The sequence below is a fragment of the Malus domestica genome, chromosome 11, assembly GCF_042453785.1.
Source record: "Malus domestica chromosome 11, GDT2T_hap1".
Lineage (NCBI taxonomy): Eukaryota > Viridiplantae > Streptophyta > Magnoliopsida > Rosales > Rosaceae > Malus > Malus domestica.
The window spans coordinates 11,839,922-11,853,154 of record NC_091671.1 but is presented as its reverse complement, the minus strand read 5'-3'; the positions used below and the strand labels follow the sequence as shown (position 1 = coordinate 11,853,154).

The following is a 13,233-nucleotide window of genomic DNA, read 5'->3' as shown; positions in this document are numbered from 1 at the left end:
CTTGGTGAAGAAACTTAAAGGTTCTCTATTTTGGGAACTTGGAGAATCCTATTCTTCCATCCAAATCCATAGATTTAATTTGCAAGGAATGAAGGCCCTCTTTTTGGGTGATTAGCCTTTGCTTATGCAAAGAGGAATCTACAAAGGTAAACAATTTCAACTCACTTTGTTTTGAGTTGAGTTTTGGTTCACCAATCTACTAGGCTTTGAATTTCATGGGTAATGTTTTGTTTTAAGTGCATGCAAGCATGATTCCGCCTTTAATTGTTAATTGCATGCTTATAGATGTTGCTTAAATGAACATGTTTTCACAAAATATTCCTTCAAGAGAAAGGAAAACCGAGGCCCAAAGGAAGAAGGGAAGACCGAGGCCCCATGGAAGTAGAAAGGGCACCCCCGAGTGTTATGGACAGCTGCCCAACATTTTGGTTTGCCCACCAGATTGGCGGCAAGTTGGCATATTGACAACTTTATAGCACGAAGTCCTATGAGCAGGTTTACTCGGATCCCAACCCCAGGCCGCATGTTGGCCATTAGTGAGAACATAAGCCTATGAAGGAACATAAAAGCTATCAGATCAAGCGCTCATGTATGGGTTTTCTCAAACCTGAGGTCTGAGTAAGGCGTTAGGTACGCGTTGGCCCATGAAGACATGCATTTAGACTTGAACAAACGTCACTTCACTCCCACATGTTGACTCAAGGATGGAGTAGTAGCTAGCAAGTCATGTCTATATACTTGGCTCATTAAATGCGAGGGCGGTGGAGTATTCAAGCCCAAAGACTTTTAGGGTCTCACTGAGAGCCTATATAAGGTGGAAGGGTACCTCTCATAAGGGTTGAAAAAAAAAGAAAAGAAAAAGATTAGATCATAACCGAGTGCTCTTTGTAACCAATTCTCAATATATATACTAGCACCATAGTTGACGTAGCCTAGTTTTGAGGGGTGAACTGCTTAATTAATCCTTGTTAAGTTGCTAATGTCTTAATCTTGAGCACACCAAGGCCCGACCGCACTGGTATTTGTTAACCTCCTAGTTTTGAGTGCTAACATTAAGTTATTAATTAATCCATAAATTACTAAAATATTGATTATTGATTATTTAATATTTTGTTGAATACAAGTTTTTCCTTGGTCTCACGGCTGTTAATTTATAGAGATTTAATTGTAGTACTAATAGAAAAAGGTTTTTGTCACAAATGGTCTCTGAAATTGACTCACTTCATCAAGTTGGTCCCTCAATTTGAAAATCAATCAAAGTAGTCTCTGGAAATTGGTGTTACAAATCAATGTGGTCATTTGGTTAAAAATCTGTCAAAAAAATTGTTATGTGCTGATGTGGCACATAACTTGGTTTTACAAGTCTAATTAAATATTTTTATTTGAATTAAAAATATTATTTTACGTAATTAAAAACTTGAAAAAAATAAAAATAAAAGAGAGAGGAAGAAGATGAACAGCTCATCTTCTTCTTCCCCCCCCCTCCCCCCCAGCCGTCACACATGAAGGGGAGATGCCATTCTCTGTATAAACTATAAAGTTCCTAATGAACGGCATATAGCCGTCAGAGCACTGCAAGAAGCTCAAGCCTTTGTCTCTCCAACCACCTCCCGAGAGTCCTCCGCTGGTACTCAAATGCCTCCCACGTCGATCTCACGTTCTGCCCGCGAGTCATGGAGGCCTCCCTCGCCGCCGTTCAAATGCCTGCAAGTCCAGCCTCCTTTCGATAGATCAAATGCCTGCAAGTCCAGGCTGCTTTTACGGAATTGGGTTACTGAGTTTGGCTGCCAATTCCAAGAATCTGGTGGAGATCGACCTGTCGAACACCACCGAGCTCAGAGACTTCGCGGCGGCGGCGAAGAACATTCAAATGCCTTCAATCCATCTTCGTTATTCTCTTTTTTTCTTTTCTTTTTTTTTTTGCTTTTTTTTAGTTTTTAATTATACAAAAAGAAAAAATGTTTTTCATTAATTAAATATTTTAAATTCTTATAAAATTTTTTTATTAGATTTGTGGAACCCAATTATGTGCTCAGCACATAACAGAATTTTTGATAGATTTTTAACAGAATGACAATATTGATTTGCAATATCCATTTTTAAGGACTACATTAATTCATTTTCAATTTCAAGGACCATCTTAATGGGATGGGTCAATTTAAAGGATCATTTGTGATAAAAATCCAATAGAAAATGATAGTGTTATCCACACACCTATTTTTATTTCTCGCACACATCTCTTAATTTGAGGTCGTCGGATCGAATGAAAGGTAAAAAATCAATGGTAAAAAATTAACAAGAGCATGTGAGGGATAAAAATGAGTTGAGGAAATAACACTATCCATAGAAAATCACCAAAAGTCATCAACTGCATATATATTGTGAGAGGCAATTATCAACTCTTCAAACAGAATATTAATGCTCTTTGGCATTCAGGATCGTGACTTTGTGCTTAAGATTTAGAGGCATTTATTTACAGAAAAAATGCTATAACATAAAGGCACAGTAAAACAATTGAGACAGTCACTGCATGTGTATCTCCATCCCTGCCAAATATGAAGCAAATCAAGAACATAAATGAGTAAAAAATATATATTAAAAAAAAAAACACTACTCGGCAGGATGCAAAATGTGTGGCTTCAAGCATCTCCATTCTCTCCGATCATTGCGTCATCGTCCTTGCTGTCATCATTGTCACCATCATTGCCGATCTCTAATGCATAATGCAACAAATTTTCGAGCTATTGTGTAGGTTGCCTCTTGTCAAATGAGAAGTCTTTCGACCGCTCCATGTTAATTTCGTGTTGTGTTTGAGCAGGTTCCATGACAGTAATACTAGTATCAGTTATTGTAGTTTTCCCATCAACCGAATTTTGTTCATTGACATCAACCCTCTCACGGTCTACATCTCCCATTTCAATATGGTGGTGGTAAGAGGATGAACTGCCATCTACATGGAGGTGGTGTGAGGGGGAGGGTGATTCGTTGGCCCAACGTTCACCCTCGAAATTTGATCTTCTTGGTGATGCATGGAAACTATCCACTTCGTTCCGATAGTTCCGAAGGAGGTGGACGGGGGACGTGTGGTGGGATGGAGTGACTGGTCTGCTAGACATTGGGGTTACGGAGCCTTTGTTCTGCTTTATGTGCTTCCTGGCTGTGTGATGCCAGTTGCGTAAAGCTGCGGCTACTCTTTCATTGAATATGGTTGGTTTCATGGTTGAGCCCATCTGCACAAATCAACATATAAAGTCAAATATTAATTTCAAGATTTATTCAATTTAGTCATCGATATAGTGAAAACATGTTTATTTGTGTGATTCAGATTCACTCGGACAATGATATATAATAACAAGTGTCATATATTGACAAACTCATTCATAATCATTCGACTAGAACTTAGGACCTGCTTTTTAAAGTAAATTTTGAATGTCATTACAACCAATAGCCATTTTGTCACGTAAATTCACAAATTAATTGGATCAATTTGGTTCTCATTAAAACTCCGTGGTTGCTCAATTAAATCTATGAATTGATGATCATGTATTTAGATCATTACCTGTGTGACAAGGGCATAGAGGGGTAGAGTGACATAACTGCAGAGAATCTGTATGAGGATCCTAAAAATCGCCACCGTTAATTGTGTGTTTGAACAATTTTAACGGTTAGGAAAATAGGAAATAATTAAGAGTTAAGTCCAAGGAAGAAGTGAGACTCACCCCATTGAAACTCTGATGACCACGTCCTCAGTGTGCTCGTGAAAACAAGATTTCAAGCTAAATTCATACTGAAATGCCAAAAATTATCAGATAATTAGTATACTATTCCACTTTTCTTATTTACTTATCTAATAAATCTCAGATTAATTAACCAATTAATTAATAATTAGGAAAATGTAACTTACCCAACTCCATGCAAAGAAAGCAAGCTGGAAGGCATTCTGACATTGATAAAAAGATAATGCAAAAGGATCAGTGTATATATACATACATAGGGTTTAAGAACTCTAGGAATTAATTAAGTTCATGTTAATATAATTTAAAGTACTGAAAACTCTGTTAAAATTATTAAGGTACCTGAAAGAGAACAAAGTTGATGAGGTAGAGAATGAGACGAGGGCGGTTGAGCCAAAAGAGATGATCACCAGGTTGAACCACAGGAAGCCCCTTTACAACCTCTCCGCTTTCTTGAATTCGAAGACCCATTTTCGTGATGATCACCTGTAGCTTGGTCCCCACCAAGAGGATGATCTGAACGTCCAAGTGCATTTTCCACCGTTAGATCTATCCATCTTGTGGTCCCACTATTATATTATGACTACTTGGTAGATTATGATGAGGGAAGAGATTTTACTTACAATCAATGGGATGAACGGTAGCCAATAGTAAGTATACCAGCCTGTCCAAACGAAATTCAAGTAAGCTTAATCAAATAAGTAATTAATTTAATTATGTTGGAACATATATAATTTGGGGTGTGATATCTACACCCCTTTTTACTTCTCTCATACTTTTTTGGTTTTTGGCTATCGGATCGGATGAATTGAAGAAGATCAACGGACAGAAATTAACAAAGGGTGTGTGAGAAGTAAAAAGGGGTGTGTGGATAGCACACCCCTATAATTTAGTAGGTGAGGACGTGATTAAATACATGAGTTTACTCACCGTGGGTGTTAAAAAGTATGAATATCACCGCAAAGAACCAAATTGGAGGGCTGCAGTTTGTAACAAAGAAAATGGAAGTTTATGTCAACAAACAGTGAAATAAAAAGGACAAAAAAGTAGAAGAAAACACCAAATCACTAACCTGATTCCCACAACTACCTTGAAATCCTCTTCAAGTGATCTGTTTATGTATTTTTGGAAATTGAAATTCTGATGGCTTTGGGGTGCCAAATGTGCCTGAAATATTGTTGTGCAATATGTTATTGGTTACAGAATATAATTATTATCCAAACTAATGTATGTCACGCGTTTTATATTATTATTTTTCACAATCTTATATGTCATAACAAAGCATAACTTCATTGAATCAATACATCAATTATATTAAAAAAAATTCCACGTATTGTATGAACGTGTGCGTACAATACAATATAGTTGTCAATTTGTGAAAACAAGGTGTAGAACTTTTGAAATTTCATCACCTGGGTAGATTATGATAAAGCACTTACCATGATAAACCCATGCCGCAAGGTTAAGTAATCCACTTTGGGAACGGACCTTACAAATTGTCTAAAAAAACAAACCTGCAAATTGTATAAAATAAATGGATGGTAAGGCAAAAGAAAGTATAAAAAATATTTACATACCCTCGGGTCAACACTTAAATAAACCCAGTTGAAATAAAAAAAATCACTTTAAGAAACTACATATAAATGTAACAAAAAAGAAGAGAAAATGCTTTTCGAAAACAAAACAAAACAAAACAAAAGCTAGGAATAGGAAGGCTTATGAGAGAAGTCTTGAACTTCCACCATTATTGCTTATTTCGTGACACATGACCTTCTGTACCTCACAATTCCGTGAAATATGAATAAAATCAAATTAGGTGTCCTTTGTAAAAGTCAAACTATCAGTCAAATAAAGGAGGAAATTGTCCTGTGCATGGGCACCACCCAGTTCTTATCTATAGTGGCAAACTTAAGACCGTAGATGCCGCATGGCAGGACAAATTAAAATGAAGCCAATTTGTATTGCCAAAGTTTTCTTATAGAATCTCATTATTTGTACACACAATTCAGAAGAATATCTAGAAGGTTAGAAGGGTCTTCATCCTTATATTGACTTCAAAAGTCAAAATCATAGCTAAATGCTTGAAAAAAACGCTTTTACAAAAAAACCAAAAAACGCTTTCACACCATTTTTCGAAAAAAAAAGGGGCTTCACACCATTTTTCGGAAAGAAAAAAAAAACGCTTTCACACCATTCGTATATGTAAAACCACTTAAAGGGATTCTTGTTTGTCAAAAAAAAAAAAAAAAAAGAAAGAAAGAAAGAAAGAAAGAAAGGAAAGAAAACAACTTAAAGAGACGACTTTGATATATAGGCTATACCCTAATCTTGGTGTTTGGCTTTTTCTGATTATCTCTTGCATGTTAATATAAATTTTGGCAGAGATCTTCTGTACAGGACCCTACTACACACTCCTACAATAATTGTATGCTTCTGCAGTATGGGTCGATAACATACAAAATGTTAAATGGCACATTATAAAAAGTGAATGCTAAAAATGTCTTGTCTATCAAAAGTACTGTTCTAAAAAATTTCACATAGGCGTTAGATAGTTAGTCATCGCTTCGATTAATTTCTAGAAGTTTAAAAATTAAGAAATTACACCTAAATTTACCTAGGCGCCTGCTTAGGCACCATCTAGCCCCTAGAACCGATTACGTCGCTACTCTCACTTAGACAAAAAATACATAACTTTCATTTTACATATTTTATTTTTTCAAGAAATTATAAAAGACTTATATAATACTTGGATGAACACCCACTTGTTTTGCAATATATATATTCTAATACAATAATGTATTTTTTTTTAAGTATAATTAGTCATTTCTTTATATGTTATACAATATTTGTATACTTCTGTAGTATGTTTCGATAACATACAAAATGTTAAATGGCACATTATAAAAGTCACTAGACAGTTGGCCATCACTTCGATTAATTTTTAGACGTTTGAAAATTAAGAAAATACACATAGACCTGCCTAGGCACTTGCTTAGGCACTATCTAGCCCGTCTAGAACCGGTTAGGTCGTTACTCTCACTTAGACAGAAAATACATAACTTTCATTTTACATATTTTATTTTTTCAAGAAATTATAAAAGACTTCTTAAATACTTGGATAAACACCCACTATATGTTTGTTCCTCATGTTTTTAATATGTTATAATATTTTATAATCTATATATCATTCTGTTTTGCAATATATATATTCTAATACAATAATGTATTTTTTTAAAGTATAATTAGTCATTTCTTTATATGTTATATAATAGATTTAACTAAAGCTAAACAAACTGCCTAGTCCCTCGTCTAGGCACTAGACCTTTATCCGCCGCCCGACTAGCCCACACTTTTTAGAACCTTAAATCAAAAGCATACATGCAAGAGAGGATTAGTGTATGCATCCGTTTATAATAACGCTATTCTTGCTAATTGTAACATAGTTGAGAGTATTATCTTTAACACACGAGGTTCTTGAGTTACTGTCGTACACAAGTGGCTCGGACATATTTTCCAACAACTTTATCAAACTTTTATTAGGCCTTAAGCTTATTAATTCCAATGGCCATGCCACGATCACTCTCCTTGGCAGCATTAATTTCTTATTAAATGACATGTCAGTTAGAACGTGGCGTCATTAATTTTGTTGGGACAAGGATTGTCTGTCTTCCACTTCCGGTGCTCTTCTCGTGCCTTCTTGTTTGTGTGGTCACGGTTAAGTCACGTCAATATTTTATATTACTATTTATTTTTGTCTTATTATATCTATAAAAAAAATAATATAAAATGTTAACGTAGCTTAACCGTGATCACACAAAACAGGAGGACACGGAGAAGGCACTGGAAGTGGAGGGCAAACAATCATTGTCCATTTTGTTGGGCTTATAAGAGAAAACTTTTCATTAGTGACACTTGACCTATAATTCTTTTCTTAAAAACTTAACATTAGAAGGGAGAAGTATTACTGAATTACTGAATTAGGGTTTGTATGATTGAAGATACACTGAAACAATCAGGCCAAAACAAAAGCAGGAAAGATCAAACAAATAATTGATACCCTATATACTTTTATCCACTCTTTTTTAAGTGCCTCCACGTCAATCTAGCTTTATAATCTTAATTTTCTTTGTAATTATTTTTAAATTAACCTATTTGTGTTACGAGAATCACTTGATTATTATTATTCGTGTGTACGTGTGAAATCTGAAAGGGCAGTGTTTTTATTTTTATGTCATGTGAAAGGGATTGTTTCCTTGACTATCTTAACACTGATCAAATCATAATACTAACACTAGCATATGGGCACACACAAAATGTGAGAAAATTTTTTATTTTTGTTTTTGAAATAGAAGGAGAGAGGAAGAGAGTGATAGAGAATGTGGGAGTGTGAAGGTTTTTTTATTTTTATTTTTTTATTTTTTTATTTTTTTTATTTTTAAATTAGAGATATGTTAGGATTACATGTAGATGAGACTTTGAAAAAAAAATAGCTTAATTTGGTTGTGTGAAATTACATTCCTGCCCCATATTTCTTATTCATGTTTTGTTTTAATTAGAAGGTTAAACTGGTAATTTCATAGAATTTTGATTGACAATGAGTGTTTTATTAATTAGTAGAGATAAGTTTCCACGCAACTAACAATTATTAGGTATTTAGATTCTTTATTGTTTGATAAAGAAATGAATAAAAAAATATCAATGCGGACGTCAATCTGATGGCGAATACTAAATTCACCACAAAAAATTCATGTAGCAAGAAACACAAATTTGAAAGTATTTAAGCCATTAGGGGTGAAAAATTGACATTATAATGCGTAGAAAGTATGTAAGTCAATTAGGTTAGTATAGTAAAGGTGGGCGGGATAATAGATAAGAGTAGATTAGGTTTAGAATTCTACGCCATTCAATCTTAAACAAAACGTTATTATTGTTATTATTATTGGGAATTATTATTAGCACTCTAAAAATCTCATTCTACACTCTTCACAAGTATATTTTTCTTTCTAATTATAGAAGTTTCGAGTGCCAGATGAAATTTTTTGAGTACTAATAGCAATTCCCTTATTATTTTGTAGCTTGAAAGATTTCAATAAGAACCAGGCGATTAATAATGATGTATATATTAACATATACATGCCATGCATTCATAAAATGCACAAAGAATGATTATACTAACATAAAGGATAAAGGGAATAAGAGTAGAGGGCTCTTACTATCCACATAAGGAAAGGTGTTTTGGTCCAGAAACTCATATGCCTCCTCCCAAAAGATGTGTCCCTTGCAAACCTGAATCTCTCTGGGTCTGTCATACACACAACACATGCCAAAACAAAAATGTCAAATAATTGAATGACTCATTGACTCTGAATAATTTCCTTTCATATATTGTGGTTAAAATTAAAAGTCACAATTAGAGACTACAAGACTTTAAATAATCCATTATTTCATCTAGTTAATTTGGATGTTTAGAAATTTTTGGCTCTTGGAGATTATTTATGAATTTGCAGTACTAACCATGAGAAAATTGATATTCAACTGTTCTTGTTTCCTTTTCCCACCGCTTCCAACTTCCCATCTGAACTCACCAAATAGTCATCATAATCAATTAATTTCCATTGATTATAATGAATTAAAAGAGAAAAAGAAAGATCAGTTAATTAATTGTAAATTGATGTACCTTGGCTCTTCCTAAAGCCATTGTGAGGATGCAATAAAGGACATGGAAAACAGCCAACACGAAGATAAAAATGTGCAGTTGATGAATACCATCCGCAGATATAAAAGGTACTTTACCCTGCAAAATTTGAGTAGACATTCCATGAGCCTTAATTCCTACATTATAAACAAATATTTACGTGTTTGATTCATTCCTAATTAGTTTCTGGTTTGCATTTTGAAATTGCTTAGAGATCAAGTATAATTCACCAACTTGATTTCTTGTAAAAACCAAAATTGATTCCGATTCACCTCTAATTTATACATCTGCATGGACTTGTCTGATAACTGATAAGATATTACGTGTACTCGTCTGATATAATATAAGCAATGCTAGCTGACAAATGGCTACTTGTTTATTGAGTGCATCTTAAGGAAAAGTCTAAAATACGGAATTTCTACATCATGATAATTAATTTATGCTGGGTGAATTTTTTGAATAATTAACAATAGTTTTGTTTAGGTTAAAATAATGAGTATCAAAAGAAATTGTAGATTAAAATAAGTACCTTGGCCGGTTTTTTATTCTAGGAACAAAAATAGAATTGAAAAAAAAAAATTGTAGATCAAAATAAGTGGTGAACGTTCGTAGTTCCTACCGTTGCTGAACATTTGTCGGTGCCAGCAGCAGCCAGAACACGGCGTGAGCCACCGCCCGTCTCGTTAAACAGAGAGAGCAGTCTCCTGCTCGGGGTTTCATCCACATACTCCAAATCCTCTTCCTTATTCAATTTGTCTTCTTGCTTCTTGCCACACGGATGCCAAGTGTTGCCAATTTTCTGTGATATGCATATGTTTGATATTGGTCCTTGTCCCACAGTTAAGAGCAAGGATATGAACCCCAATAACATAAGCTCTATTACACCCACAAACACAAATAAAACATAGGTATTAGCTCAATAATCTCAATATGTTAACTCTCACTAAATCAATTAACGAGCGGGAAATGATTGCTGCACCATTTTTCTCCTCTGGCACAACGCTGATTATTTATAGCCTTTTGATCGGAAAAACAAAGAATCAAGACACGAAAAATAGACCGGCTGTGCATAAGGAGAAAAGTGGTGTCCATAAATCATTTCCAGTTAATCAGTTAGTCTATGATTTGACATGGGTTTTACCTGATTTGATCTTTTCTAGTGCTTCGTAAAGGGCGCTTTTGTGTTTCTTCTTTAACCACTGCAAAAATGGTGAAAGAAGTAATGTAATGAAATTCAAACTCAGGAGAGTAAACTAATGAAGAACCAGAAGTCGGTCTAAGCACCCAAATTAATGAACTTTCAGTTGAAGTATGACTTTACCTTTGCTATAAGTTCGATTATGTGTTCAATGATTATTGAAATCAAGACCAAAACAAAACAGACTACGGCAACAGCCCACGTCGGCGTTTGCTCTAACGATCTTCCAGACGTTGCCGCTGCCATGTTTTCTGGATTAAGTTGCCCAATTGACAAAGAACAGTGAAATGAAATAACTTAAGTTTCGAATAAGTTGCCCAATTGACAAAGAACCCAATTGACAAAGAACAATGAAATGAAACAACTGAAGTTTCCAATAAGTTGCCCAATTGACAAGGAACAATGAATGAAACAACTGAAGTTATCGAATCATGAATATGAGAGAGAGAGAGAGAGAAAGAGAATATGAAATAAACATGTGAAGGTAATAGAGAGGTTGCGGGTGTTAAAAGGAGTTGAAATGAATTCAAGGAAAGGGACTGCAGTGGAAAATTTTGACTTTCGAACGCGTAAGAGAATATATAGAGAGAGAGAGATTGTCCTTGACCCGTTAAAAAAAATCAAACACAGTTATTTTGACCGAATAATAATAGTCCCCTTTAATTTAAGAGTAATATTAGGTTAATTAAATTTAGAGATAAAATTTATCAAATAAATGATGTCGTATCAATAGAAATAAGTTTATTAACACTTAAATTATAAACCAATCATCAACTTCCATGTAATTTAGTTTCTAAAATTTTGTCTACAAATTTAGTTTATTTAGCATTACCCTTAATTTTATTAAGTTAAATGCTAAAGAGACTTTCTTAAAAGTGAAATTTTCTATGAACTCTCTCGCACATCATTTTTTATCACAATTTCGTGCCAAGATTATAAAACATTATGTCAAAAAGATGAGGTGGTGAAAAATCCCACTTTAAGATAGTTTCCTTAGCATTTTTTTTTCACATACAACATTATATCTACATGAAAGAGCATGGATTTTGATTAGTCACACAATGAATCAATTTTAATATTTAGTATCAAGCTCGTCATTCACAAAAATTAAAATCTATTATTTTTTACTTACCAAAAAGAAAAACACATCTAAATGATCGTAATATTAAGTTGCATTGATTCCAATAATTGATTACCACTGCTAATGACTGCCCCAGAGTCGACCCCTAGCTTAAAATTTAAGGGATATGTAATTCTTTTTGTTTCTCAACCTTTGGATCCCCAATCAAAGGGTCCAAAACTGAGGACATGTACAAGAACATTTCTGGTCTCCTGGAGCATTAAGATAATATAATATACTCCAGAAAGAGACGAAATAAAAATGTATGGTTCCTATTTTCGTGTATGCTATGAACAAATTGACTGACTCATGAGAGTGACGGGGTTTGACAAATCATAGAACAAGTGGCGAGTCAATAATGCATATTACATGTAAAAAATTAAAAAATTATTGCCTGCGTTATTGACTTGTTCCCTTTCATCAAATTCTCTCAATCCATCAATTTCGATCTTTGAAATTTTGATCAAACGAATAAAGTTATTATAATTTTTAAAAGAATTCTCTATTTGTAATCGTTAGATTAAATTTCAAAGATCTAAATTGATGAATTGAGAAAATTTAATGGAAGAGATCTAGAGATGATCCCAGTTCATACATATGATTGTTTCTACTTCCTGCAGTAAGTTAACACTACAAGTGATCGGTTTTCTCGTTATGCCTGCTATCTGAGATGACCTTAAATTCGTCCTTTTAATTTTTTTAATCTGAATATAGGGCATCGAGAATCTTAGCCTTTAATTTCCATATAGAGGAAATTGAAGCATTCTCCTACATATATGCATGAAGAAAGTTTTGAGTAAACTTTGAATTTTTTTTTAATCTCAATAAAAGAAAAACTATGGCATGGTATTGGAATATAACGACGTTTTATAGTTAACTAACCCACGGTGCTTATATTTTGGAATTAATATTACTTTCATGAGATCAAATCAAAAGAAATTTTAATAAAAAAAATCAAAGACGTACGATACGTTTATAAGGTAGACATAGTAAACGTAATCAAGAAGTCACACACAAAAAGATACATCACATTTTCACCATTACAAACTCATGAAGAATACAAGACAATTCTTCAACCATGGAGGACTCATCTAATCATGAGGATTGATAATACTCACCAAGACTAAACTTTGGAAGTTCTAAAACTATAGTAATAACACCACAAGAAAAAGAACCCACCACACTCCAAAGGTACTACATATGGAACTCAGTTTCCTTTATTTTATTGTATTCTAGTTCTTTTTCCTTTTACAATGTGATTTACTCTAACGAAAATTAATTCAAACTTGGAATAAGAGGCGAGCTCACGACTATAACCAACTGCCTTAACTTATATTTGTAATTGTATTTTAGTTAATATGGCCATTTTAACTCACGACTATAACCAACTGCCTTAACTTATATTTGAAATTGTATTTTAGTTAATATGGCCATTTTAACTCACCACGTTTTGAAAACCATTGTGACGACCCACCATGCAATTTAC

At 33.9% G+C, this 13,233-nt stretch overlaps 1 protein-coding gene across 3 annotated transcripts; it reads right to left on the bottom strand.

Moving 5' to 3' along the window:
- Positions 1-2,346: 2,346 nt before the first annotated feature.
- On the bottom strand, positions 2,347-11,099 carry LOC103447944 (MLO-like protein 6). 3 transcript variants are annotated; one of them, XR_011573076.1, is made up of 16 exons: positions 10,751-11,015; positions 10,571-10,628; positions 10,049-10,305; positions 9,412-9,528; positions 9,249-9,309; positions 8,948-9,036; positions 5,174-5,248; positions 4,807-4,901; positions 4,665-4,714; positions 4,358-4,398; positions 4,077-4,250; positions 3,905-3,940; positions 3,720-3,787; positions 3,560-3,620; positions 2,574-3,230; positions 2,347-2,526 (listed from the first exon to the last, which is right to left on the bottom strand). XR_011573076.1 is itself a non-coding variant. In XM_070807985.1 (16 exons), the coding sequence occupies exons 2-16, from the start codon at positions 10,871-10,873 to the stop codon at positions 2,742-2,744; spliced, it is 1,794 nt and encodes a 597-aa protein (XP_070664086.1). In that variant the 5' UTR covers positions 10,874-10,909; positions 10,978-11,099; the 3' UTR covers positions 2,347-2,741. The 3 variants fall into 3 exon arrangements, 2 of the variants coding, with proteins under 2 accessions (XP_070664086.1, XP_070664085.1); XM_070807985.1 differs by having other exon boundaries at positions 2,347-3,230; positions 10,751-10,909; positions 10,978-11,099; XM_070807984.1 differs by having other exon boundaries at positions 2,347-3,230.
- Positions 11,100-13,233: the final 2,134 nt, after the last annotated feature.

What these genes read in the sequence shown, in the direction of transcription:
- LOC103447944 (XM_070807985.1), bottom strand. Translation starts at nt 10,873, where the DNA reads ATGGCAGCGGCAACGTCTGGAAGATCGTTAGAGCAAACGCCGACGTGG. An exon ending in TAATCGAACTTATAGCAAAG is followed by an intron (nt 10,629 to 10,750) that starts GTAAAGTCATAC and finishes CCATTTTTGCAG; the next exon opens with TGGTTAAAGAAGAAACACAA. An exon ending in CCGACAAATGTTCAGCAACG is followed by an intron (nt 9,529 to 10,048) that starts GTAGGAACTACG and finishes CAAATTTTGCAG; the next exon opens with GGTAAAGTACCTTTTATATC.